This window comes from Poecile atricapillus (genome assembly GCF_030490865.1).
Source record: "Poecile atricapillus isolate bPoeAtr1 chromosome 36 unlocalized genomic scaffold, bPoeAtr1.hap1 SUPER_36_unloc_3, whole genome shotgun sequence".
Taxonomy (NCBI): domain Eukaryota; kingdom Metazoa; phylum Chordata; class Aves; order Passeriformes; family Paridae; genus Poecile; species Poecile atricapillus.
Window position 1 is genome coordinate 143,213 of NW_026708993.1, and position 26,077 is coordinate 169,289.

General features: G+C 48.7%; 3 protein-coding genes across 9 annotated transcripts in view; 1 reads left to right on the forward strand and 2 right to left on the reverse strand.

Annotated features, from left to right (window-relative positions):
• Positions 1–6,734, reverse strand: part of TRAPPC14 (trafficking protein particle complex subunit 14) — a 22,062-nt gene extending 15,328 nt beyond the window's left edge. For 2 of the 6 annotated variants that reach the window (XM_058828480.1, XM_058828481.1), the window contains exons 1-4: positions 6,150–6,733; positions 3,994–4,089; positions 937–1,207; positions 164–250 (exon numbers count right to left, since the gene is read on the reverse strand). In XM_058828480.1, coding sequence (XP_058684463.1) covers positions 164–250; positions 937–1,207; positions 3,994–4,089; positions 6,150–6,641 — 946 coding nt within the window. In that variant the 5' untranslated portion in view covers positions 6,642–6,733. Of the gene's footprint in view, positions 1–163; positions 251–574; positions 660–936; positions 1,208–3,993; positions 4,090–6,149 lie in introns of those variants that run through there. The other 4 variants (XM_058828478.1, XM_058828479.1, XM_058828482.1 and 1 more) reach the window with 4 other exon arrangements.
• Positions 6,735–10,560: 3,826 nt separating this feature from the next.
• Positions 10,561–21,537, forward strand: LOC131574097 (mannose-P-dolichol utilization defect 1 protein-like). Of its 2 annotated transcripts, XM_058828486.1 has the most exons (8): positions 10,561–10,712; positions 11,056–11,121; positions 12,329–12,351; positions 14,856–14,965; positions 17,512–17,597; positions 17,684–17,802; positions 19,469–19,579; positions 21,358–21,537. In XM_058828486.1, exons 1-8 carry the CDS (start codon positions 10,625–10,627, stop codon positions 21,475–21,477), a joined length of 723 nt encoding a protein of 240 aa, XP_058684469.1. In that variant the 5' UTR covers positions 10,561–10,624; the 3' UTR covers positions 21,478–21,537. The 2 variants fall into 2 exon arrangements, with proteins under 2 accessions (XP_058684469.1, XP_058684467.1); XM_058828484.1 differs by lacking the exon at positions 12,329–12,351 and having other exon boundaries at positions 14,833–14,965.
• A 1,580-nt stretch (positions 21,538–23,117) lies between these two features.
• Positions 23,118–26,077, reverse strand: part of DLG4 (discs large MAGUK scaffold protein 4) — a 34,423-nt gene continuing 31,463 nt past the window's right edge. Inside the window, exon 19 of the mRNA XM_058828491.1 lies at positions 23,118–23,229. Coding sequence (XP_058684474.1) covers positions 23,123–23,229 — 107 coding nt within the window. The 3' untranslated portion in view covers positions 23,118–23,122. The remainder of the gene's footprint in view (positions 23,230–26,077) is intronic.

A 26,077-nucleotide genomic window follows, 5' to 3' on the forward strand; every position in this document is an offset into this window, starting at 1 on the left:
GGACATTGGGGACATTTGGGGACATTTATATTTTCACCCTTCCCCCTTCATCCCACCCATTCTGTCCCCTCCAAATTGTCCCCAACCCCCCCTCAGATGTCCCCAGGTGTCCCCAGGTGTCCCCAGGTGTCCCCAGGTGTCCCCAGGTGTCCCCAAGTGTCACCTTTCAGCACGGTCAGGTATTTTCCGGACACGGTCACCTGGCGGCAGCGGACGCGGGGCGGTGGCAGCACCGTCAGCAGAGTGGACACTGTGGGGACAATTGGGGACATTTGGGGACGTTTGGGGACATTTGGGGACACTTGGGTGGCCTCAGGGGACATTTGGGGACGTTTGGGTGGCCTTGGGGACATTTGGGGACGGCTTTGTCCCACCTCGGTGGCACCAAAAGAGTCCCTAAGTCGGGGTTGGGGACAATCCCTGGTGGTCCTGGGGGGGTTTGGGGACATTTGGGGACATTTGGGGACATTTGGGTGGCCTGAGGGACATTTGGGGACACCTGGGTGGCCTTGGGGACACTCAGGGGACACTTGGGGACACTCAGGGGACACTTGGGGACACTTGGGGACCTCACCTTGTGCCTTGAAGGCGCCGTGGGGACACCTGGGGGTGGCACCTGGGGGTGGCACCACAGGGGAGGGGACACTCGGGGACACCTGGGTGGCCTTGGGGACACTCAGGGGACACTTGGGGACACTTGGGGACCCTTGGGGACACTTGGGGACACTTGGGGACACTCAGGGGACACTTGGGGACCCTTGGGGACACTTGGGGACCTCACCTTGTGCCTTGAAGGCGCCGTGGGGACACCTGGGGGTGGCACCACAGGGGAAAGGGACACTCGGGGACAGTTCTAGGGACACCTGGGTGGCCTTGGGGACACCTGGGTGGCCTTGGGGACACTTGGGGACACTTGGGGACACTTGGGGACCTCACCTTGTGCCTTGAAGGCGCCGTGCTGCTGCCGGAACACCTGGCCGGGGGCGCGGCCCTGGAGGAGCCTCAGGTACCCCCCTGTCCCTGTCATTGTCACCTGCGGTGGCCCTGTCACCTGTCCCGCTGTCGTTGTCACCTGTCCCGCTGTCGTTGTCACCTGGGGTGGCCCTGGCACCTGTCCAGGTGTGGTTGTTGTCACCTGGGGTGGCGCTGTCACCTCCTCCTGTAGCTCTGGTGGCTCCGTGTCCCGCTGCCACACGGTGACCACGATCTGGGGACAATCAGGGGACAACGGGGTCACCAAGGTGTCCCCAAGGTGTCCCCAAGGTGTCCCCAAGGTGTCCCCAAGGTCACCAAGGTGCCCCAAGGTGTCCCCAAGGTGTCCCCAAGGTCACCACGATCTGGGGACAACGAGGGGACAACAGGGTCACCATGGGGTCACCGAGGTCACCATGAGGTCACCACGGGGTCACCAAGGTCACCATGGGGTCACTGAGGTCACCAAGGTGTCCCCAAGGTGTCCTCAAGGTCCCCAAGGCGTCACCAAGGTCACCACGATCTGGGGACAATGAGGGGACAACGGGGTCACCATGGGGTCACCGAGGTCACCACGGGGTCACCGAGGTCACCAAGGTCACCATGGGGTCACTGAGGTCACCAAGGTGTCCCCAAGGTGTCCTCAAGGTCACCACGGGGTCACCAAGGTGTCACCAAGGTCACCACGATCTGGGGACAATGAGGGGACAACGGGGTCACCGAGGTCACCAAGGTGTCCCCAAGGTGTCACTGAGGTCACCATGGGGTCACTGAGGTCACCACGGGGTCACCGAGGTCACCAAGGTGTCCCCAAGGTGTCACTGAGGTCACCATGGGGTCACTGAGGTCACCAAGGTGTCCCCAAGGTGTCCTCGAGGTCCCCAAGGTGTCACCAAGGTCACCACGACCTGGGGACAACCAGGGGACAATGGGGTCACCATGGGGTCACTGAGGTCACCAAAGTGTCCCCAAGGTGTCCTCGAGGTGTCCTCAAGGTGTCCCCAAGGTCACCAAGGTGCCCCAAGGTGTCCCCAAGGTCACCACGAGGTCACTGAGGTCCCCAAGGTGTCCCCAAGGTGTCCCCGAGGTGTCCCCGAGGTGTCCCCGAGGTGTCCCCAAGGTGTCCCCAAGGTGTCCCCGAGGTGTCCCCAAGGTGTCCCCAAGGTGTCCCCAAGGTGTCCTCGAGGTCACCACGGGGTCACCAAGGTCACCACAGTGTCCCCAAGGTGTCCTCGAGGTCACCACGGGGTCACCGAGGTCCCTCCCATCCCATCCCCAATGGCCCCAGGTGTCCCCAAAGTGTCCCCAAAGTGTCCTCAGCTGTCCCCAAATGTCCCCCCAGGTGTCCCCAGGTGTCCCCAGGTGTGTTTTTGGTGTCCCCAGGTGTCCCCAGGTGTGTTTTTGATGTCCCCAGGTGTCCCCAGGTGAGGTTTTTATGTCCCCAGGTGTCCCCAGGTGTCCCCAGGTGTGTTTCAGGTGTCCCCAGGTGTGTTTTTGGTGTCCCCAAGTGTCCCCAGGTGTCCCCAGGTGTCCCCAGGTGTGTTTTTGGTGTCCCCAGGTGTCCCCAGGTGTTCCCAGGTGTCCCCAGGTGTGTTTTTGGTGTCCCCAGGTGTCCCCAGGTGAGGTTTTGGTGTCCCCAGGTGTGTTTTTGGTGTCCCCAGGTGTGTTTTTGGTGTCCCCAGGTGTCCCCAGGTGTGTTTTTGGTGTCCCCAGGTGTCCCCACGTGTCCCCAGGTGTGTTTTTGGTGTCCCCAGGTGTCCCCAGGTCTCCCCAGGTGTCCCCAGGTGTCCCCAGGTGTGTTTTTGGTGTCCCCAGGTGTCCCCAGGTCTCCCCAGGTGTCCCCAGGTGTCCCCAGGTGTGTTTTTGGTGTCCCCAGATGTCCCCAGGATGTCCCCAGGTGTGTTTTTTATGTCCCCAGGTGTCCCCAGGTGTGTTTTTGGTGTCCCCAGGTGTGTTTTTGGTGTCCCCAGGTGTCCCCAGGTGTGTTTCAGGTGTCCCCAGGTGTGTTTTTGGTGTCCCCAGGTGTCCCCAGGTGTGTTTTTGGTGTCCCCAGGTGTCCCCACGTGTCCCCAGGTGTGTTTTTGGTGTCCCCAGGTGTCCCCAGGTCTCCCCAGGTGTCCCCAGGTGTCCCCAGGTGTGTTTTTGGTGTCCCCAGGTGTCCCCAGGTCTCCCCAGGTGTCCCCAGGTGTCCCCAGGTGTGTTTTTGGTGTCCCCAGGTGTCCCCAGGTGTCCCCACGTGTCCCCAGGTGTCCCCATGTCCCCCCAGGTGTCCCCAGGTGTGTTTCAGGTGTCCCCAGGTGAGGTTTTGATGTCCCCAGGTGTCCCCAGGTGAGGTTTTGGTGTCCCCCAGGTGTCCCCAGGTGTCCCCAGGTGTCCCCAGGTGTCCCCAGGTGTCCCCCAGGTGTCCCCAGGTGTCCCCAGGTGTCCCCAGGTGTCCCCAGGTGTCCCCAGGTGAGGTTTTGATGTCCCCAGGTGTCCCCAGGTGTGTCCAGGTGTGTTTTTGGTGTCCCCAGGTGTCCCCAGGTGTGTTTTTGGTGTCCCCAGGTGTCCCCAGGTGTGTTTCAGGTGTCCCCAGGTGAGGTTTTGGTGTCCCCAGGTGTGTTTTTGATGTCCCCAGGTGTCCCCAGGTGTGTTTTTGGTGTCCCCCAGGTGTGTTTTTGGTGTCCCCAATGTCCCCAGGTGTCCCCAGGTGTGTTTTTGGTGTCCCCAAAGTGTCCCCAGGTGTGTTTTTGATGTCCCCAGGTGAGTTTTTGATGTCCCCAGGTGTCCCCAGGTGTGTTTCAGGTGTCCCCAGGTGTGTTTCAGGTGTCCCCAGGTGTGTCCAGGTGTGTTTTTGGTGTCCCCAGGTGTCCCCAGCTGTCCCCCAGGTGTCCCCAGGTGAGGTTTTGATGTCCCCAGGTGTCCCCAGGTGTCCCCAGGTGTGTTTTTGGTGTCCCCAGGTGTGTCTCAGGTGTCCCCAGGTGTCCCCAGGTGTCCCCAGGTGTGTTTTTGGTGTCCCCAGGTGTCCCCAGGTGTCCCCACCTTGGCCTTGGCGGTGGCGGGCGGGAGCCGGTCCAGGGCCACGGTGAGCGGGAAGATGATCTCGTCTGAGGAGACGATGGGATCGTCCACGGGCAGCTGGAATGGGGCAAAAAACGGGGAAATTGGGAAAAAATGGGGGAGAAATGGGAAAAAATGGGAAAAAACGGGAAAAAACGGGGGGAAAAATGGGAAAAACGGGAAAAAACGGGGGGAAATGGGGAAAATGGGGGAAAATGGGGAAAAAATGGGAAAAAACAAAGGGAAAATGAGGCAAAAAATGGGGAAATTGGGAAAAATGGGAAAAAAATGGGAAAAAATGGGAAAAAACGGGGAGAAACGGGGGGGAAATGGAGAAAAATGGGGGAAAAATGGGAAAAAATGGGAAAAAATGGGGGGAAAATGGGGAAAAATGGGAAAAAATGGGAAAAACAGGGAGGAAATGGAGAAAAATGGGGGAAAAATGGGAAAAATGGGGAAAAATGGGGAAAAAAGGGGGAAAAATGGGAAAAATAGGGGGAAAATGGGAAAAATAGGGGGAAAAATGGGAAAAAACGGGTAAAAACGGTGGGAAAATGGGAAAAAATGGGAAAAAAATGGGAAAAATGGGAAAAAATGGGGAGAAAACGGGGGGGAAGTGGAGGGGAAATGGGGAAAAATGGGAAAAAACGGAGGAAAAATGAGGCAAAAAATGGGGAAATTGGGAAAAATGGGAAAAAATGGGGGGGAAATGGAGAAAAATGGGGGGAAAATGGGAAAAAATGGGAAAAAATGGGGGGAAAATGGGAAAAAATGGGGAAAAAAGGGAGAAAAATGGGAAAAATAGGGGGAAAATGGGAAAAAATGGGGGAAAATGGGAAAAAATGGGAAAAAATGGGGGGAAAATGGGGAAAAATGGGAAAAACGGGGGAAAATGGGGGGAAAATGGGGAAAAATGGGGAAAAAATGGGAAAAATTGGGGAAAAACGGGAAAAATGTGGAAAAATTGGGGAAAAATGAGGAAAAATGGGAAAAACAGGAAAAAATGGGAAAATTGGGGAAAAATGGGAAAAAATTGGGGGGAAATGGGAAAAAATGGTAAAAAATTGGAGGAAAATGGGAAAAATGGGAAAAAATTGGGGGAAAATGGGAAAAAATGGGAAAAATGGGGGAGAAATGGGCAAAAATGGGGGAAAAATGGGGGAAAAACGGGGCAAATGGGGAAAAAAGCAGGGAAATTGGGAAAAAATGGGGGAAAAATGGGAAAAAATGGGGGGAAATGGGAAAAACGGGAAAAATAGGGGAAAACGGGAAAAATGGGGGGGAAATGGGGGAGAAATGGGAGGGAAATGGGAAAAAATGGGGGGAAAATGGGGAGAAATGGAGAAAACGGGAAAAAACAGGGAAAAAATGGGGAAAAAGGGGGGAAAATGGGAAAAATTGGGGGAAAATGGGAAAAAATGGGAAAAAACGGGGGGAAAATGGGGAAAAACGGGGAAAAATGGGTGGAAATTGGGGAAAAATGGGAGGAAATTGGGAAAAATGGGAAAAAATGGGAAAAAATGGGGAGAAAATGGGAAAAAATTGGAGAAAATGAGGGGAAAAATGGTGAAAAATTGGGGAAAATGGGAAAAAATGGGAAAAAATGGGAAAAAACGGGGGGAAAATGAGGCAAAAAATGGGGAAATTGGGAAAAACGGAGGGAAACGGGAAAAATGGGGAGAAATGGGGGGAAAACGGGGAAAAATGGGGGGGAAATGGGGAAAAATGGAAAAAAATTGGGGGAAATGGGAAAAAATTTGAGGAAAATGGGGAAAAATTTGGGAAAATGGGGAGAAATGGGAAAAAATGGGGAAAAAAGGGAAAAATAGGGGAAAAATGGGAAAAATTGGAAGAAAATGGGAAAAAATGGGAAAAATGGGGGGAAAATGGGAAAAAATGGGGAAAAAATGGGGAAAAAAGGGAAAAATAGGGGAAAAATGGGTAAAATTGGAGGAAAATGGGAAAAAACGGGAAAAAAATCAGGAAAAAAATGGGAAAAAAACGGGAAAAAAGCAGGAAAAAAACAGGAAAAACGGGAATTCCCCCATCCCTGAGATTCCCAATTTTTCCCTGGCCCCACCCCTCAGAATTCCCAAATTTCCCCACCCCTCAGAATTCCCAAATTTCCCCATCCTCACCCCAGCTCCGGCGGATCCCGGCGGGCCCCTGGAATGGGTCAGCAGAGCTCGGCATTCCCGGAAAACCGGCGGCTCCTTGGGATCCTCTGGCTCGTCATTCCCGAAATTCCCGGGATTTCCATCGTTTTCCTCCTCCTCATCCCGGTTTTTCCCGGCGTTGTCGCCGCAGGTGACGGTGGCCAAGGCGGATAAAGACGAAGCCAACTGGATCCAGGGGGTTTTTCCCGGGATGTTGGCGGAATTCCCGGGGTTTTTGTCGGAATTCCCGGGGTTTTTGTCGGAATTCCCAGGGTTTTTGTCGGGATTCCCGGGGTTTTTGTCGGGATTGCCGGGATTTTTCCTCAGGACCAGCAGGAATCGCACGGTTTCGCCCAGGTAAAGGTGATTCCGGCGGGGGAGGGATCGATATCCCGAGGATTCTCCGGCCAGGAATTCCCGGGGAGGGAAGGGAACGGCGGGGAAATACATGGAATAATCGCATTGGGATTCCATGGGGAAAAAATGGGGAAAAATTGGGAAAAATTGGGAAAAAAATGGGGAAAAAATGGGGAAAAAATGGGGGGAAAATGGGGGGAAAATTGGGAAAAAAAAGGGGAAAAATGGGGAAAAAATGGGGGAAAAATTGGGGAAAATTGGGAGAAATGAGGGGAAAAATCAGAAAAAAAATCAGGAAAAATTGGGAAAAAATTGGGAAAAAATTGGGAAAAAATTGGGAAAAAAACAGGAAAAAATTGGAAAAAATCGGGAAAAAAGTGGGAGAAATGGGGAAAAAATGGGGGAAAAATGGGGGGAAAATGGGGAAAAAAATCGGGAAAAATCAGGAAAAATCTGGGGGAAATCGGAAAAAAATGGGGAAAAAATCGGGAAAGAATCAGGAAAAAATGGGGAAAAAATCGGGAAAGAATCAGGAAAAAATTGGGAAAAAATCGGGAAAGAATCAGGAAAAAATGGGGAAAAAATCGGGAAAGAATCAGGAAAAGAATTGGGAAAAAATCGGGAGAAAATTGGGAAAAGAAACAGGAAAAAATAGGGGAAAAATTTGGGAAAAAATGGGGAAAAAAATCTGGGAAAAATCGAGAAAAATCGGGGAAAAAGCGGGAAAAAAATCAGGAAAAAATTGGGAAAAAAGCGGGAAAAAAATCAGTAAAAATTGGAAAAAAACGGGAAAATATCGGGAAAAATAAGGGAAAAAATCGGGAAAAAATTGGGAAAAAAGCAGGAAAAAAGCGGGAAAAAAGCGGGAAAAAATCGGGAAAAATTCGGGAAAATCTGGGAAAAAATTGGGGGGAAATGGGAAAAGCGAAAGGGGAAAAAATCTGGGAATTAAGGGTTGAATTCCTGAAGGAATTCCGGGAATATTGAGGGGAGAAATGTGGGGGTTGAGGGGTTAAATCCTGAGGGAATTTCGGGGATTTTGGGGGTTAAATCCCGAGGAGAAATCGGGAATTTTGAGGGGGATAAAGGGGGTTAAATCCAAGGAAAAATCGGGAATTTTGAGGGGGATAAAGGGGGTTAAATCCAAGGAAAAATCGGGAATTTTGAGGGGGATAACGGGGGTTAAATCCAGGGAAAAATCCGGGAATTTTCGGGAATTATTGGGGAGGGAAATCCTGAAGGAATTCCGGGAATCGTGAGGGGAAAATGGGATTTAAATCCAAGGAAAAATCTGGAATTTTGAGGGGGGGGGATAACGGGGGTTAAATCCAAGGAAAAATCGGGAATTTTGAGGAATATTAGGGGGCAAATCCTGAGGGAATCCCGGGAATCGTGAGGGGAAACCGGGATTTAAATCCCGTGAGGATAACGAGGGAGGTGAGGGGAGATAAAATCGGAGGAATTTTGAGGTTAAATCCCGGAAAAAAACCGGGAATACCGACAGAAAAACGCGGGGGGATCCTGAGGGGATCCCGGCCCTGATCCGGTGTTACCGGGAGGGTCCTGAGGGGATCCTGAGGGGGTCCCGGGATTACCGGAGGGGGGTCCGGGGGTTACCGGAAAGGGGATCCCGGGACTGATCCGCGGTTACCGGGGGGGATCCTGAGGGATCCCGGGGGGGTCCCGGGGGGGTCCCGGCTCCGGTCCGGGCCCGTTCGGAGCTTCCAGGTGCGGCCCGATGGAGGCGTACGGCAACGCCGGTAAACATGGCGGCGCCCATTGGCGCAATGCGCATGCGCAATAAGCGACGGAGCCGCAATGCGGCTGTATCCAAAATGGCGGCGCCCATTGAGCGTTTGTGCCGTACGGAGGCGTTGAGGCGCGTGATGACGTCATCGTCGCCCGCTGCGCATGCGCAGAGGAAAATTTATTTTGGATGTTCCCGATTCCCAAAATTTGGGTTTTTTTTGAGGAAAAAAATTTTTGGAAAGTCCAAAATTTTGAGGTGGAGGGGTTGAGCCTCATCAGAATCTGTGTGAGAGTACAGGAATTCCGTGTGAAATGCTAAAAGAGGGTTTTAGTGGCCGAAAAGAGGGGCTGTGACCCCCTCTGGAGCTTCGAGATCTGATCCTGGACCCTCAAAATCCCTCAAATTCCCTCAGATTCCCTCAAATTCCCTCAAATTCGGATCCTGAACCCCCCAAATTCCCTCAAATTCCCTCAAAATCGGGGCCTGAAACACTCAAATTCCCTCAAATTCCCTCAAATTCAGATCCCGAACCCCTCAAATTCCCTCAAATTCCCCCAAATTCGGATCCCGAACCCCTCAAATTCCCTCAAATTCCTCCAAATTCCCTCAAATTCCCCCAAATTCGGATCCCGAACCCCTCAAATTCCCTCAAATTCCCTCAAATTCCCTCAAATTCCCCCAAATTCGGATCCCGAACCCCTCAAATCCCCTCAAATTCCCTCAAATTCCCTCAAATTCCCCCAAATTCGGATCCCGAACCCCTCAAATTCCCTCAGATTCCCTCAGATTCCCTCAAATTCCCCCAAATTCAGATCCCGAACCCCTCAAATTCCCTCAAATTCCCTCAAATTCCCTCAAATTCCCCCAAATTCAGATCCCGAACCCCTCAAATTCCCTCAAATTCCCTCAAATTCCCTCAAATCCCCCCAAATTCAGATCCCGAACCCCTCAAATTCCCTCAAATTCCCCCAAATTCAGATCCCGAACCCCTCAAATTCCCTCAAATTCCCTCAAATTCCCTCAAATTCCCCCAAATTCAGATCCCGAACCCCTCAAATTCCCTCAAATTCCCTCAAATTCCCTCAAATTCCCCCAAATTCAGATCCCGAACCCCTCAAATTCCCTCAAATTCCCTCAAATTCCCTCAAATTCCCCCAAATTCAGATCCCGAACCCCTCAAATTCCCTCAAATTCCCCCAAATTCGGATCCCGAACCCCTCAAATTCCCTCAAATTCCCTCAAATTCAGATCCCGAACCCCTCAAATTCCCTCAAATTCCCTCAAATTCCCTCAAATTCAGATCCCGAACCCCTCAAATTCCCTCAAATTCCCCCAAATTCAGATCCCGAACCCCTCAAATTCCCTCAAATTCCCTCAAATTCAGATCCCGAACCCCTCAAATTCCCTCAAATTCCCCCAAATTCGGATCTTGAACCCCTCAAATTCCCTCAAATCCCCTCAAATTCCCTCAAATTCCCCCAAATTCAGATCCCGAACCCCTCAAATTCCCTCAAATTCCCTCAAATTCCCCCAAATTCCCTCAAATTCCCTCAAATTCCCTCAAATTTCCCCAAATTCAGATCCTGAACCCCTCAAATTCCCTCAAATTCCCCCAAATTCAGATCCCGAACCCCTCAAATTCCCTCAAATCCCCTCAAATTTCCCCAAATTCAGATCCTGAACCCCTCAAATTCCCTCAAATTCCCTCAAATTCGGGGCCTGAACCCCTCAAATTCCCTCAAATTCCCTCAAATTCCTTCAAATTCCCCCAAATTCCCCCAAATTCGGATCCCGAACCCCTCAAATTCCCTCAAATCCCCTCAAATTCCCTCAAATTCGGATCCCGAACCCCTCAAATTCCCTCAAATTCCCTCAAATCCCCTCAAATTCCCTCAAATTCCCGCAAATTCTCCCAAATTTGGAGCCCAAACCCCTCTGGAATCCCCCAAAGTCAAAACACTCACATTTGAGGCTTTAAAGGGAGGATTTAAAGGGATTTTTTTGGGGGATGCAAATCTGGGGGAATTCTGTGGGATTCTGAGGGATTTAAAACTTTAATCGCCTTAATTTTAATTAATTAATTTAATTAATTTAATTAATTTAATCTGACCAATCAGAGCCCGCCGCGCCAGTGCGGGGCGGAGCTTTACGCCCACTCAGCCAATCGCGTTGCGCAATTACGCATTAACCAATCGCCGCGCGGTTCATGCTTTGATTGACAGGAGACTCCTGAATTCTAACCAATCGAATTGCGGGGCGGGCTTAAAGAGGCGGGATTTTCTGGCGGCTCAGCCAATCAGAACGAGCGTAAGGCTTTTCCCGCCGTTTTCCGCTCAGCGCGGGAGCCGCCATGGAGCCTCTCCGGCCTTGGCTCGTCCCGTTCCTGCTGCCCGAACATTGCTTCGACCAATTCTTCCTGCGCTTTCAACTCCTCGATGGTGCCGGAGGGGTCGCGGGGAGAGATTTTGGGGCTTTTTGGGGCTTTTCTGGGGGTTTTGAGGGGGATTTTGGGGCGTCTTTCAGCGCTGTGGGGGCGGCCGCCATTTTAATTAAGGGCGGGAATTGCGAATGGGCGCCGCCATCTTGGTTGTGGGCGCGGAAAAAGGAAGCGCCGCCATCTTTGTTTTGGCTGTGAGGGCGACGCTGCCGCCATCTTTGTTTTGGGTGTTGGGGGAATATTTCAAATTTTGAGGAATTTTTTTGAGGGGATTTTGAGGAAATTTTGAGGGATTTTGATAAAAAATTGGGAATTTTGACGTCACTTTTGTTCTTTCTTTGCAGTTCCGTGCTTAAAAATCCTCCTGAGCAAAGTTTTGGGCTACGGCATCGTGGCGGGATCCGTCCTGGGTGAGGGAATCTGAGGAGATTTTGAGGGAATTTGAGGAGATTTTGAGGGAATTTGAGGAGATTTTGGGAGGAATTTGAAGATTTAAAAGTCTTAAATTAATTTTGGGATGATTTGGGATAATTTTGAGTTGTTTTTTTTGGGGGTTTTTCCTCTCTCCGTGAAGGTCCCGCAGCTGCTGAAGGTTTGGGGGTCCCTGGGGTGAATTTTGGGTCAATTTTGGGGTAATTTAAAGTGTTTATTTCATATTTTTGGGGTATTTTAAAGCAGTTTTGGGGTATTTTGGGGTGGTTTTTGGGGTTTTTAACCCCATTTCTCCCTCCCAGTGAAGCTCCCGCAGCTGCTGAAGGTTTGGGGGTCCCTGGGGTGAATTTTGGGTATTTTAAAGCAGTTTTTGGGTATTTTAAAGCGGTTTTGGGGTATTTTGGGGTAATTTAAAGCAGTTTTTGGGGTATTTTGGGGTGTTTTTTTTGGTTTTTAACCCCATTTCTCCCTCCCAGTGAAGGTCCCGCAGCTGCTGAAGGTTTGGGGGTCCCTGGGGTGAATTTTGGGTATTTTAAAGCAGTTTTTGGGTATTTTAAAGCGGTTTTGGGGTATTTTGGGGTATTTTGAGGGGGTTTTGGGACATTTTGGGGTGTTTTTTTTGGTTTTTGACCCCATTTCTCCCTCCCAGTGAAGGTCCCGCAGCTGCTGAAGGTTTGGGGGTCCCTGGGGTGAATTTTGGGGTAATTTTGAAAGATTTTGGGGTATTTCTGAGGTGTTTTTGGGTATTTTAAAGCGGTTTTGGGGTATTTTAGAGCAATTTTGGGGTATTTTGGGGTGTTTTTTTTGGTTTTTGACCCCATTTCTCCCTCCCAGTGAAGCTCCCGCAGCTGCTGAAGGTTTGGGGGTCCCTGGGGTGAATTTTGGGGTATTTTAAAGCGATTTTGGGGTAATTTAAAGCAGTTTTTGGGGTATTTTGGGGTATTTTAAAGCAGTTTTGGGGTATTTTGGGGTGTTTTTTTTGGTTTTTGACCCCATTTCTCCCTCCCAGTGAAGCTCCCGCAGCTGCTGAAGGTTTGGGGGTCCCGCAGTGGTGAATTTTGGGTCAATTTTAAGCAGTTTTGGGGTATTTTGGGGTATTTTAAAGCAGTTTTGGGGTAATTTAAACCGGTTTTGGGGTATTTTGAGGTGTTTTTTTTGGTTTTTGACCCCATTTCTCCCTCCCAGTGAAGCTCCCACAGCTGCTGAAGGTTTGGGGGTCCCTGGGGTGAATTTTGGGGTATTTTAAAGCGATTTTGGGGTAATTTAAAGCAGTTTTTGGGTATTTTAAAGTGATTTTGGGGTAATTTAAACCGGTTTTGGGTATTTTGGGGTGTTTTTTTTTGGTTTTTGACCCCATTTCTCCCTCCCAGTGAAGGTCCCGCAGCTGCTGAAGGTTTGGGGGTCCCTGGGGTGAATTTTGGGGTATTTTAAAGCAATTTTTGGGTATTTTAAAGTGATTTTGGGGTAATTTAAAGCGGTTTTGGGGTATTTTGGGGTATTTTAAAGCAGTTTTTGGGGTATTTTGGGGTGGTTTTTTTGGTTTTTTTTTGGTTTTTAACCCCATTTCTCCCTCCCAGTGAAGCTCCCGCAGCTGCTGAAGGTTTGGGGGTCCCTGGGGTGAATTTTGGGGTATTTTAAAGTGATTTTGGGGTATTTTAAAGCAGTTTTTGGGGTATTTTAAGTAGTTTTGAGGTATTTTGGGGTAATTTAAAGCAGTTTTTGGGGTATTTTGAGGTGTTTTTTTTGGTTTTTGACCCCATTTCACCCTCCCAGTGAAGCTCCCGCAGCTGCTGGAGGTTTGGGGGTCCCTGGGGGGGTTTTAGGGATAATTTTGGGGTAATTTTGAAGGATTTTGATGTATTTCTGAGGTGTTTTGGGGTATTTTGAGGGGGTTTTGGGGCATTTTGGGGTATTTTGAGGGGGTTTTGGGGTATTTTGGGGTGTTTTTTTTGGTTTTTGACCCCATTTCTCCCTCCCAGTGAAGCTCCCGCAGCTGCTGAAGGTTTGGGGGTCCCACAGTGGTGAATTTTGGGTCAATTTTAAGCAATTTTGGGGTATTTTGAGGGGATTTTGGGGTATTTTGGGGTATTTTGAGGTGGTTTTGAGGGTATTTTGGGGTATTTTGGGGTGTTTTTTTTGGTTTTTGACCCCATTTCTCCCTCCCAGTGAAGGTCCCGCAGCTGCTGAAGGTTTGGGGGTCCCTGGGGTGAATTTTGGGTCAATTTTAAGCGGTTTTGGGGTATTTTGAGGTGGTTTTGAGGGGGTTTTGGGGTGGTTTTGGGGTATTTTGGGGTGTTTTTTTCGGTTTTTGACCCCATTTCTCCCTCCCAGTGAAGCTCCCACAGCTGCTGAAGGTTTGGGGGTCCCTGGGGTGAATTTTGGGGTATTTTAAAGCGGTTTTGGGGTATTTTAAAGCAGTTTTTGGGGTATTTTGAGGTGGTTTTGGGGTATTTTGGGGTATTTTGGGGTGTTTTTTTTGGTTTTTGACCCCATTTCTCCCTCCCAGTGAAGCTCCCACAGCTGCTGAAGGTTTGGGGGTCCCTGGGGTGAATTTTGGGGTATTTTAAAGTGATTTTGGGGTATTTTAAAGCAGTTTTTGGGGTATTTTTAGTAGTTTTTGGGTATTTTGGGGTATTTTAAAGCAGTTTTTGGGGTATTTTAAGTAGTTTTGGGGTATTTTGGGGTAATTTAAAGCAGTTTTGGGGTATTTTGGGGTGTTTTTTTTGTTTTTTGACCCCATTTCTCCCTCCCAGTGAAGCTCCTGCAGCTGCTGAAGGTTTGGGGGTCTCTGGGGTGAATTTTGGGGTATTTTAAAGTGATTTTGGGGTATTTTAAAGCGGTTTTGGGGTATTTTGAGGTGTTTTTTTTGGTTTTTGACCCCATTTCTCCCTCCCAGTGAAGGTCCCGCAGCTGCTGAAGGTTTGGGGGTCCCTGGGGGGGTTTTAGGGATAATTTTGGGGTAATTTTGAAGGATTTTGAGGTATTTTGGGGTGGTTTTGAGGTATTTTGAGGTGTTTTTTTTGGTTTTTAACCCCATTTCTCCCTCCCACTGAAGCTCCCGCAGCTGCTGAAGGTTTGGGGGTCCCGCAGTGGTGAATTTTGGGGCAATTTTAAGTGGTTTTGGGGTATTTTGGGGTATTTTGAGGGGGTTTTGGGGTATTTTGGGGTGTTTTTTTTGGTTTTTGACCCCATTTCTCCCTCCCAGTGAAGCTCCCGCAGCTGCTGAAGGTTTGGGGGTCCCTGGGGTGAATTTTGGGTCAATTTTAAAGCAGTTTTGGGGTATTTTGGGGTAATTTAAAGCGGTTTTTGGGTATTTTGGGGTGGTTTTTTGGGTTTTTTTTGGTTTTTAACCCCATTTCTCCCTCCCAGTGAAGCTCCCGCAGCTGCTGAAGGTTTGGGGGTCCCTGGGGGGGTTTTAGGGGTAATTTTGGGGTAATTTTGAAGGATTTTGGGGTATTTTGAGGGGGTTTTGGGGTATTTTGGGGTGTTTTTTTTGGTTTTTAACCCCATTTCTCCCTCCCAGTGAAGGTCCCGCAGCTGCTGAAGGTTTGGGGGTCCCGCAGTGGTGAATTTTGGGTCAATTTTAAGCAGTTTTGGTGTATTTTGAGGGGATTTTGGGGTATTTTGAGGGGGTTTTGGGGTATTTTGAGGTGTTTTTTTTGGTTTTTAACCCCATTTCTCCCCCCCAGTGAAGGTCCCGCAGCTGCTGAAGGTTTGGGGGTCCCGCAGTGGTGGGGGGCTCAGCCTCCCCTCGGTGCTGCTGGAGCTGCTGGCCCTGGGGGGCTCCGTGGGCTACGGCTGCGCCAGGAGCTTCCCCTTCAGGTTTTTTTGGGCAAATCCAAGGGATTTTGGGGCTTTTGGGAGGTTTGGGAGGGATCTGAGAAAATTTGGGGGATCTGGGAGGGGTTTGGGGGAGTTTGGGAGAGATTTCGGGTGGGTTTTGGGAACTTGAGAGGAATTTTGGGGAATTTTGGGAATTTTGGGAGGGATTTTGGGACGTTTTGGGGATCTGAGACGGATTTTGGGGAATTTTGGGAAGTTTGGGAGGGATTTTGGGGAATTTTGGGGATCTGAGAGGGATTTTGGGGAAGTTTGGGAAGTTTGGGAGAGATTTTGGGGAGTTTGGGAGAGATTTCGGGTGGGTTTTGTGAACTTGAGAGGAATTTTGGGGAATTTTGGGAATTTTGGGAGGGATTTTGGGAGTTTGGGAGGGATTTTGGGGATCTGAGAGGGATTTTGGGGAGTTTGGGGGATCTGAGAGGGATTTTGGGAATTTTGGGAGGGATTTTGTGGAATTTTGGGGATCTGAGAGGGATTTTGGGAAGTTTGGGAGAGATTTTGGGGAGTTTTGGGATGCCTGGGAAGGATTTTGGGGAATTTTGGGAATTTTAGGAGGGATTTTGGGGAGTTTTGGGGGATCTGAGAGGGATTTTGGGGAATTTTGGGGAGTTTGGGAGGGATTTTGGGGAATTTGGGGATCTGAGAGGGATTTTGGGGAATTTTGGGAATTTTAGGAAGGATTTTGGGGGGTTCTGGGAGAGATTTTGGGGAGTTTCGGGGATCTGGGAAGGATTTTGGGAAGTTTGGGAGAGATTTTGGGGACATTTTGGGGATCTGAGAGGGATTTTGGGGAATTTTGGGAAGTTTGGGAGAGATTTAGGGTGGATTTTGGGGATCTGAGAGGGATTTTGGGGAATTTTGGGAAGTTTGAGAGAGATTTTGGGACGTTTTGGGGATCTGAGAGGGATTTTGGGGATCTGAGAAGGATTTTGGGGAATTTTGGGAATTTTGGGAGGGATTTTGGGGAATTTTGGGGATCTGAGAGGGATTTTGGGGAATTTTGGGAAGTTTGGGAGGGATTTTGGGACGTTTTGGGGATCTGAGAGGGATTTTGGGGAATTTTGGGGATCTGAGAGGGATTTTGGGGAGTTTGGGGGATCTGAGAGGGATTTTGGGAATTTTGGGAGAGATTTTGGGAATTTTGGGGATCTGAGAGGGATTTTGGGGAATTTTGGGAATTTTGGGAGAGATTTTGGGGAGTTTTGGGATGCCTGGGAAGGATTTTGGGGAATTTTGGGGATTTTAGGAGGGATTTTGGGGAGTTTGGGAGAGATTTCGGGTGGGTTTTGGGGATCTGAGAGGAATTTTGGGGAATTTTGGGAGAGATTTTGGGGAGTTTTGGGGATCTGAGAGGGATTTTGGGGAATTTTGGGAGGGATTTTGGGAATTTTGGGGCATCTGAAGTGGATTTTGGGAAGTTTTGGGGGATTTGGGAATTTTTGAGGGAATTTTGGGAATTTTTAGGGGGATTTTGGGAAGTTTTGGGTGGATTTTGGGAAGTTTTGAGGGGATTTTGGGAAGTTTTGAGTGGATTTTGGGAAGTTTTGGGGGGATTTTGAGAAGTTTTGGGGGGATTTGGGAAGTTTTGGGGGGATTTTGGGAATTTTTAGGGGGATTTTGGGAAGTTTTAGGGGGATTTTGGGAATTTTTAGGGGGATTTTGGGAAGTTTTAGGGGAATTTGGGAAGTTTTGAGTGGATTCTGGGAAGTTTTGGGGGGATTTGGGAATTTTTGGGGGGATTTTGGGAAGTTTTGAGTGGATTTTGGGAAGTTTTGGGGGGATTTTGGGAAGTTTTGAGGGGATTTGGGAATTTTTGGGGGGATTTTGGGAAGTTTTGAGTGGATTTTGGGAAGTTTTGAGGCGATTTTGGGAAGTTTTGAGTGGATTTTGGGAAGTTTTGGGGGGATTTGGGAAGTTTTGAGTGGATTTTGGGAATTTTTAGGGGGATTTTGGGAAGTTTTGGGGGGATTTTGGGAAGTTTTGAGTGGATTTTGGGAAGTTTTGAGTGGATTTTGGGAATTTTTTGGGGGATTTGGGAAGTTTTGAGTGGATTTTGGGAAGTTTTGAGTGGATTTTGGGAAGTTTTGAGTGGATTTTGGGAAGTTTTGGGGGGATTTTGGGAAGTTTTGGGGGGATTTTGGGAAGTTTTGAGGGGATTATGGGAATTTTTAAGGGAATTTTGGGAATTTTTAGGGGGATTTTGGGAAGTTTTGAGTGGATTTTGGGAAGTTTTGAGGGGATTTTGGGAAGTTTTGAGGGGATTTTGGGAAGTTTTGAGTGGATTTTGGGAATTTTTAGGGGGATTTTGGGAATTTTTGAGTGGATTTTGGGAATTTTTAGGGGGATTTTGGGAAGTTTTGAGGGGATTTTGGGAATTTTTAGGGGGATTTTGGGAAGTTTTGAGGCGATTTTCACCCATTTCCTCTTCGTTTTTCCCATTTTCTTCCCCTCCTGGGGGGTTTTGGGACCCCCCAAATCCATTTTTGGGGGTCCCCAACCTCCCCTGACCCCCCAAAAAATTCCTCCAGCGCCTGGGGGGAGTCGCTCTTCCTCCTCCTTCAGACCCTCACCCTCCTCTTCCTCATCCTGCACTTCGGGGGCCGCACGGGCCGAGGTTTGTCTGGGATTTTGGGGGGATTTTGGGGGATTTTGGGGTTTTTTGGGGTCTCCTGAACCTTTTTTTGTCCCCTCCCCACCCAGGGCTGGCGTCTGTGGCCGTTTTTGGGGCGTTTTTGGGGCTTTTGGTGTCTCCGCTGACGCCGCTGAGCTTCGTCACCGCCCTGCAGGCCCTGAACCTGCCCATCATCATCCTCAGCAGGGTGGGGGGGGATTGGGGGGGATTTGGGGGGTCCTGGGGGGGGTTTGGGGGGTCCTGGATGGGATTTGGGGGGTCCTGGGGGGATTTGGGGGGTCCTGGGGGGCTCTGGGGGATCCTGGATTGGATTTGGGGAGGATTTGGGGGGTCCTGGGGAGATTTTGGGGGGTCCTGAGGGGATTTGGGGGGGATTTGAGGGGTCCTGGATGGGATTTGGGGGGGATTTGGGGGGTCTTGGGGGGGTTTGGGGGGTCCTGAGGGGATTTGGGGGATCCTGGGGGGATTTGGGGGGGATTTGGGGGGTCCTGGGGGGGTTTGGGGGGTCCTGAGGGGATTTGGGGGGGATTTGGGGGGTCCTGGATGGGATTTGGGGGGTCCTGAGGGGATTTGGGGGGTCCTGAGGGGATTTGGGGGGGGATTTGGGGGGTCCTGAGGGGATTTGGGGGGTCCTGAGGGGATTTGGGGGGTCCTGGGGGGATTTGGGGGGGATTTGGGGGGGTCTTGGGGGGATTTGGGGGGTCCTGAGGGGATTTGGGGGGTCCTGGGGGGATTTGGGGGGGATTTGGGGGGGTCTTGGGGGGATTTGGGGGGTCCTGGATGGGATTTGGGGCAGATTTGGGGGTCCTTGGGGGGATTTGGGGAGGATTTGGGGGGTCCTGGATGGGATTTGGGGGGGATTTGGGGGGTCCTGGGGGGGTTTGGGGGGTCCTGGATGGGATTTGGGGGGGTTTGGGGGGGATTTGGGGGGTCCTGGATGGGATTTGGGAGGGTTTGGGGGGTCCTGAGAGGATTTGGGGGGGTTTGGGGGGTCCTGAGGGGATTTGGGGAGGATTTGGGAGGTCCTGGATGGAATTTTGGGCCGATCCAAACCTTTTCCAACTCCCTGATTTATCTGAATCCCCAAAAATTCCCCACAATTCCCCCCAAAATTCCCCAAAAATTCCCCCAAAATTCCCCAAAACTCCCCCAAAATTCCCCCAAAATTCCCCAAAAATTCCCCCAAAAATTCCCCAAAAATTCCCCCCAAAATTCCCCAAAAATCCTGAAAAATTCCCCGAAATTCCCCAAAATTCCCCCAAAATTCCCAAAAAATTTCCCCAAAATTCCCCAAAAATCCTGAAAAATTCCCAAAATCCCCAAAAATTCCCCCAAAATTCCCCAAAAATTCCCCCCAAAACTGCCCCAAAAATTCCCCCAAAATTCCCCAAAATTCCCCCAAAAATCCCCCCAAATTCTCCAAAATCCCCAAAAATCCCCAAAAATCCCCCAAAATTCCCCAAAAATCTTGAAAAATTCCCAAAAATTCCCCAAAAATTCCCCAAAAATTCCCAAAAATTCCCCAAAATTCCCCCAAAATTCCCCAAAAATCCTGAAAAATTCCCAAAAATTCCCGAATTTTTCCCAAAATTCCCCCAAAATTCCCAAAAAATTCCCCCAAAATTCCCAAAAATCCCCCAAAATTCCCCCAAAATCCCCCAAAATTCCCCAAAATTCCCCAAAAATTCCCCCAAAATTCCCCAAAATCCCCAAAATTCCCCCAAAACTCCCCCAAAAATTTCCCAAAACCCCCAAAAATCCCAAAAAATTCCCCCAAAATTCCCCAAAAATCCTGAAAAATTCCCCAAAATTCCCGAATTTTTCCCAAAATTCCCAATTTTTCCCTCCTGCAGCTTCTCCAGATCGTCACCAACGCCCGGCAGGGCCACACGGGGCAGCTCTCGGGGGTCTCCACGGGGCTCCTTTTTGGGGGGGCCCTGGCCCGAATCTTCACCTCCCTCACGGTGAGACCCCTCCCCAAAAATCCCTCAAATCCCAAAAAAAATTCCCAAAAAAATCCTGGATCTCAAAACCCACAAAAAAACCCCAAATTTTTACTCAAAATTGCTCAAAATTCACCCAAAATTGGCTCAGGATTCGTCACTTGAGGTGAGACCCCTCCCCAAAAAATTCCTGGATCATAAAAAGTCACCCAAGACCCCCAAAATTCACCCAAATTCCCTCCAGGATTCCCAAAAAATTCCCAAATTCTCTCAAAACCACAAAATTCACCCAAATTCACTCCAGGATTCCCAAAAAAATCCCAAATTTTCCCTCAAATTCTCTCAAAACACCAAAAAATCCCAAAAAATTCACCCAAGATCCCTCAAAATCCTTCCAAGATTCCTAAAAATTCCCAAATTCGCCCTCAAATTCTCTCAAAACCCCCAAAAATTCCCAAAAAAACCCAAAAATTCCCAAAAAACCCCAAAAATTCCCAAAAAACCCCCAAAGATCCTTTTTAAACCCCAAATTTTTTCCTCAAATCCCTTCCAGGACCCCCAAAATTTCCCAAAAACCCCAAAAATTTCATTAAAACCCCAAAAATAGCCCAAAAATTCCCTCCAGACCCCAAAATTCTTCCAAAAATCCCAAAAAACCCCAAAAAATTCCCCAAAAAAACCCAAAAATTCCCAAAAAAATTCCCAAAAATTCCCCAAAAACCCCAAAAATTCCCAAAAAAACTCCAAAAAATCCCAAAAATTCCCCAAAAATTCCCCCAAAAATCCCCAAAAATTCCCAAAAATTCCCCAAAAAATTCCCAAAAATTCCCCAAAAATTAAAAAACCAAAAAAATCCCCAAAATTCCCCAAAAACCCCAAAAATTCCCAAAAAACCCCCAAAAATTCCCAAAAAACCCCAAAAATTTCCCCCAAAAAACCCCAAAAATTCCCAAAAAACCCCAAAAATTCCCCAAAAAAACCCCAAAAATTCCAAAAAAAACCCCAAAATTCCCAAAAAAACCCCAAAAAATTCCCAAAAAAACCCCAAAAATTAAAAAACCAAAAAATCCCAAAAATTCCCCAAAAACCCCAGAAATTCCCAAAAAACCCCCAAAAATTCCCAAAAAAACCCAAAAAATTCCCAAAAAAACCCCAAAAATTAAAAAACAAAAAAAATCCCAAAAATTCCCCAAAAACCCCAAAAAAACCCCAAAAACCCCGAAAAACCCGAAAATTTCCCCCAAAAAACCCCAAAAATTCCCAAAAAACCCCCAAAAAATTCCCCAAAAAAACCCCAAAAATTCCAAAAAAAACCCCCAAAAAATTCCCAAAAACCCCCAAAATTCCCAAAAAAACCCCAAAAACCCCAAAAAACCCCAAAAAACCCCAAAAATTCCCAAAAAACCCCAAAAATTCCTAAAAAACCCCAAAAACTCCCATAAAAACCCCAAAAAATCCCCAAAAATTCCCAAAAAAAACCCCCAAATATTCCCAAAAAAACCCCAAAAAATCACAAAAATCCCCAAAAATTCTCCAAAAAAACCCCAAAAATTCCCCAAAAAATCCTCAACCCCAAAAATTCCCCAAAAAATTCCTAAAAAGCCCCAAAAAATTCCCAAAAAAACCCCAAAAATTCCCCAAAAAAACCCAAAAAATCCCCAAAAAATTCCCAAAAAGCCCAAAAAAATTCCCAAAAAAACCCCAAAAAACCCCAAAAAAACCCCAAAAATTCCCAAAACCCCCCAAAATTCCCCAAATTTCCCCAAAATTCCCAAATTTTTCCCAAACCTCCCCTACAGGAAACCGGGGATCTCCTTTTGGCCTCGACCTTCGCAGCCTCGGCCGCCTGTAACGGGGTCCTGCTGACCCAGGTGTTGCTTTTGGGGGGTTCCAAGGATCCCCATCCCAAAAAAGAATGATCCCAAAATTCCCAGCATCCCAAAAAACCCCAAAACCCCCCCAAAAACCCCAAAAAACCCCACCAAAAAATCCCAAAAATTGAATTTTTTAAGGATTAAAAAAAATCGGGGATTTTGGGTCGGGACCAAAAATAAAAATCGTGGAAAAAATAAATTTAAATTTTATGGGATTTTTCCCTAAAAAAATTCCCTAAAAAATCAGGATTTCCCCTCCCCCCATCTCCCAAAAAAAATCATTTTGGGGAGAAAATCCCAAAATTGAGATTTTTTTGGGATTAAAAATCTGATTTTTTGGGGGGGTGGGGGGAGGATTTTGGGAATTTCTTGGGGGGGATTCTCCCAAAAAATCCTTCCTGGGATCCTCCAAAAACCTCAGGGACCCCCAAAATTCCCAAATTCCCCCCAAAAATTCCCAAATTTCCCCAAAAATTCCCAAATTCCCCCCAAAAATTCCCAAATTCCCCCCAAAAATTCCCAAATTTCCCCCAAAAACCCCCCTTGGACCAAGGTGGGGGAGGGGCTGCCCCCCCCCCAAATGGGAAATGGGCGTGGCCAGAGCGCCCCTCCCCCTCCCCCAAATAAATTTGGGGTCCCCCCATTCCTGAGGGGCCTCCCCCCCCCTTTTTTTGGTCGTTAATGAATTAATTACAGCGGCTAATTAACGGTAATTAGGGTGGGGGGAGGGGTGCTGAGGTGGGGAGCCCCACCCCATTCATAAACCACGCCCTCCATTCATAATTCCCGCCTTTTTTCCAAGCCACGCCCCTTTACAACTTCCCCATTCATAATTCCCGCCTTTTTTACAAGCCACGCCCCTTTACAACTTCACCCCATTCACAAATCCCACCCGCCATTCAAAACCCGCTTTGGCCACGCCCCCTCGGCCCGTTCTCGCTTCTGATTGGCTGCTGCTCCCGCGCTGTTTCCCACGCTCCCTTCCCGCCCCCAAAACCCCCCAAAATCTCCCCAAATTCCAATTCCTGGACCTCCCCAAACCCCCAAAATCTCCTCGTTTCACCCCAAAAATCCCCAAAAACCCCTCCCCCCACCCTCTTTAATTTTAATTTTTTTTTTAATTTTTATTTTTTTTTTTTTTAATTATAATTTTATTTTTTTTAAATTATTTTTCCCAAATTTTTCCCCCTCCCTTCCCAAAAATTTCCAAGACCGGGAAAGAGGGCCGATTTTTGGGAGAGATTTTCCCCCCCCTCCCCCCCCCCCCCCAACAACTTCCCCCAAAACCCCTCCCCCTCCCCCACCCCTCCCCTCCCCCTCCCCCTCCCCGGGCGTTACAAATATAGAGTTTAAATATGTACAAAAAAAAAAAAAAACTCCAAATTTTTTTTTTTGGGGGGGGAGGGGGGGGGGTTGGGAGGGTGGGGGAGGGGCTTCCCCCCCTCCCCCATCCCCTCCCCCCCCCCCCAAAAAAAAAAAAAAAAAAAAAATCCCCCAAAAAACACCAAAACCGCCCCTCCCCCACTTTGGATTTTTTTGGGGAATTTTTTTTTTTTTCCTTTTTTTTTTTTTTTCCCTTCTCCCCCTCCCCCCCCCCCAAAAAATTCCTGATGGAATTTTTGGGAATTTTTGGGAGGAGGGGGAGGGGAATTTTTATTTTTTTTGGGACCCCTCCCCTCCCCCCCTCCCCCTAAAGCCGTTCGCGGGCCGGGACCCAAATGAAAGGTCCTGAAAGGTCCTCGATGACTCGTTTGACTTTGTGGTAAATCTCCTCGAAGCTGTCGCCTTCCACCATGGCTGGAAGGGGAAAAAAATGAAAATTTAGGAATTTTGGGAAATTTGGGAATTTTTTGGGATTTTGGGGATTTTTCGGGAATTTTTCGGGAATTTTTGAGGATTTTTTGGGGGGTAAATGTGAAAAAAATGTGGATTTTTGGCGAATTTTGGTGAATTTTGGGGGTTTTGGGTGGGTAAAATGCAGCTGGAAAGGGAAAAAGGAATTTTAGGGAATTTGGGAATTTTTGGGGAATTTTTCAGGAATTTTTGAGGATTTTTTGGGGGGCTAAATGTGAAAAAAATGTGGATTTTTGGCGAATTTTGGCGAATTTTGGGGGGTTTTGGGTGGGTAGAAATGCAGGTGGAAAGGGAAAAAGGGATTTTAGGGAATTTTGGGAATTTGGGAATTTTTTCGGGAATTTTTTGGGAATTTTTGAGGATTTTTTTGGGGGGTAAATGTGAAAAAAATGTGGATTTTTGGGGGATTTTAGGTGAATTTTGGGGGTTTTGGGTGGGTAGAGACGTCTTCAGGTGAAGAAAAGGAATTTTGGGAATTTTTGGGAATTTTTTGGGAATTTTTGGAGGGGTTTGGGGAGGGGTAGAGGTGGATTTTGCCCCTTCCAGGTGCGATTTTGGGTGTCCCAGGTGATTCCAGACCCCTCCAGGTGAATTTTGGGTGTCCCAGGTGAATTTTTGGGTGTCCCAGGTGGATTTCAGACCCCCCCAGGTGAATTTTGGGTGTCCCAGGTGAATTTTGGGTGTCCCAGGTGAGATTTTGGGTGTCCCAGGTGAATTTTTGGGTGTCCCAGGTGAGTTTTTGGGTGTCCCAGGTGTAATTTTTGGGTGTCCCAGGTGATTTCAGACCCCCCCAGGTGAATTTTGGGTGCCCCAGGTGAATTTTTGGGTGTCCCAGGTGAATTTTGGGTGTCCCAGGTGAATTTTTGGGTGTCCCAGGTGTATTTCAGACCCCCCCAGGTGAATTTTGGGTGTCCCAGGTGTGATTTTGGGTGTCCCAGGTGTAATTTTGGGTGTCCCAGGTGCGATTTTGGGTGTCCCAGGTGTATTTCAGACCCCCCCAGGTGAATTTTGGGTATCCCAGGTGTAATTTTGGGTGTCCCAGGTGAATTTTGGGTGTCCCAGGTGATTTCAGACCCCCCCAGGTGAATTTTGGGTGTCCCAGGTGAATTTTTGGGTGTCCCAGGTGAATTTTGGGTGTCCCAGGTGAGTTTTGAGGTGTCCCAGGTGTAATTTTGGGTGTCCCAGGTGAGATTTTGGGTGTCCCAGGTGAATTTTGGGTGTCCCAGGTGAGATTTTGGGTGTCCCAGGTGAGATTTTGGGTGTCCCAGGTGTAATTTTGGGTGTCCCAGGTGAGATTTTGGGTGTCCCAGGTGAATTTTGGGTGTCCCAGGTGAATTTTTGGGTGGATTTTGTCCCTCCCAGGTGTATTTCAGACCCCCCCCAGGTGAATTCTGGGTGTCCCAGGTGAGTTTTTGGGTGGATTTTGTCCCTCCCAGGTGTATTTCAGACCCCTCCAGGTGTATTTTGGGTGCCCCAGGTGTATTTTGAGCTCCCCCAGGTGAGTTTTGGACGCCCCAGGTGAATTTTAGGCCCCCCAGGTGTAGTTTTGGCCCCCCCAGGTGTGATTTTGGGTGGATTTTGAGCTCCCCCAGGTGATTTCGGACCCCAGGTGTAATTTTGGGTGTCCCAGGTGAGTTTTGGGTGTCCCAGGTGGATTTCAGACCCCCCCAGGTGAATTTTGGGTGTCCCAGGTGAGATTTTGGGTGTCCCAGGTGAATTTTTGGGTGTCCCAGGTGATTTCAGACCCCCCCAGGTGAATTTTGGGTGTCCCAGGTGAATTTTTGGGTGTCCCAGGTGATTTCAGACCCCCCCAGGTGAATTTTGGGTGTCCCAGGTGAATTTTGGGTGTCCCAGGTGTAATTTTGGGTGTCCCAGGTGTAATTTTGGGTGTCCCAGGTGAGATTTTGGGTGTCCCAGGTGTATTTTGGGTGTCCCAGGTGAGATTTTGGGTGTCCCAGGTGGATTTCAGACCCCCCCAGGTGAATTTTGGGTGTCCCAGGTGAATTTTTGGGTGTCCCAGGTGATTTCAGACCCCCCCAGGTGAATTTTGGGTGTCCCAGGTGAGATTTTGGGTGTCCCAGGTGTAATTTTGGGTGTCCCAGGTGAATTTTTGGGTGTCCCAGGTGAGTTTTTGGGTGTCCCAGGTGCATTTTGGGTGTCCCAGGTGAATTTTTGGGTGTCCCAGGTGATTTCAGACCCCCCCAGGTGAATTTTGGGTGTCCCAGGTAAGATTTTGGGTGTCCCAGGTGAATTTTGGGTGTCCCAGGTGAGTTTTTGGGTGTCCCAGGTGAATTTTGGGTGTCCCAGGTGAATTTTGGGTGTCCCAGGTGAGTTTTTGGGTGTCCCAGGTGTAATTTTGGGTGTCCCAGGTGAATTTTGGGTGTCCCAGGTGAGTTTTGGGTGTCCCAGGTGTAATTTTGGGTGTCCCAGGTGAATTTTTGGGTGTCCCAGGTGTAATTTTGGGTGTCCCAGGTGATTCCAGACCCCTCCAGGTGAATTTTTGGGTGTCCCAGGTGAATTTTGGTTGTCCCAGGTGAATTTTGGGTGTCCCAGGTGAATTTTTGGGTGTCCCAGGTGTATTTTGGGTGTCCCAGGTGAATTTTTGGGTGTCCCAGGTGATTTCAGACCCCCCCAGGTGAATTTTGGGTGTCCCAAGTGAATTTTGGGTGTCCCAGGTGATTCCAGACCCCTCCAGGTGAATTTTGGGTGTCCCAGGTGAGATTTTGGGTGTCCCAGGTGTAATTTTGGGTGTCCCAGGTGAATTTTGGGTGTCCCAGGTGAGATTTTGGGG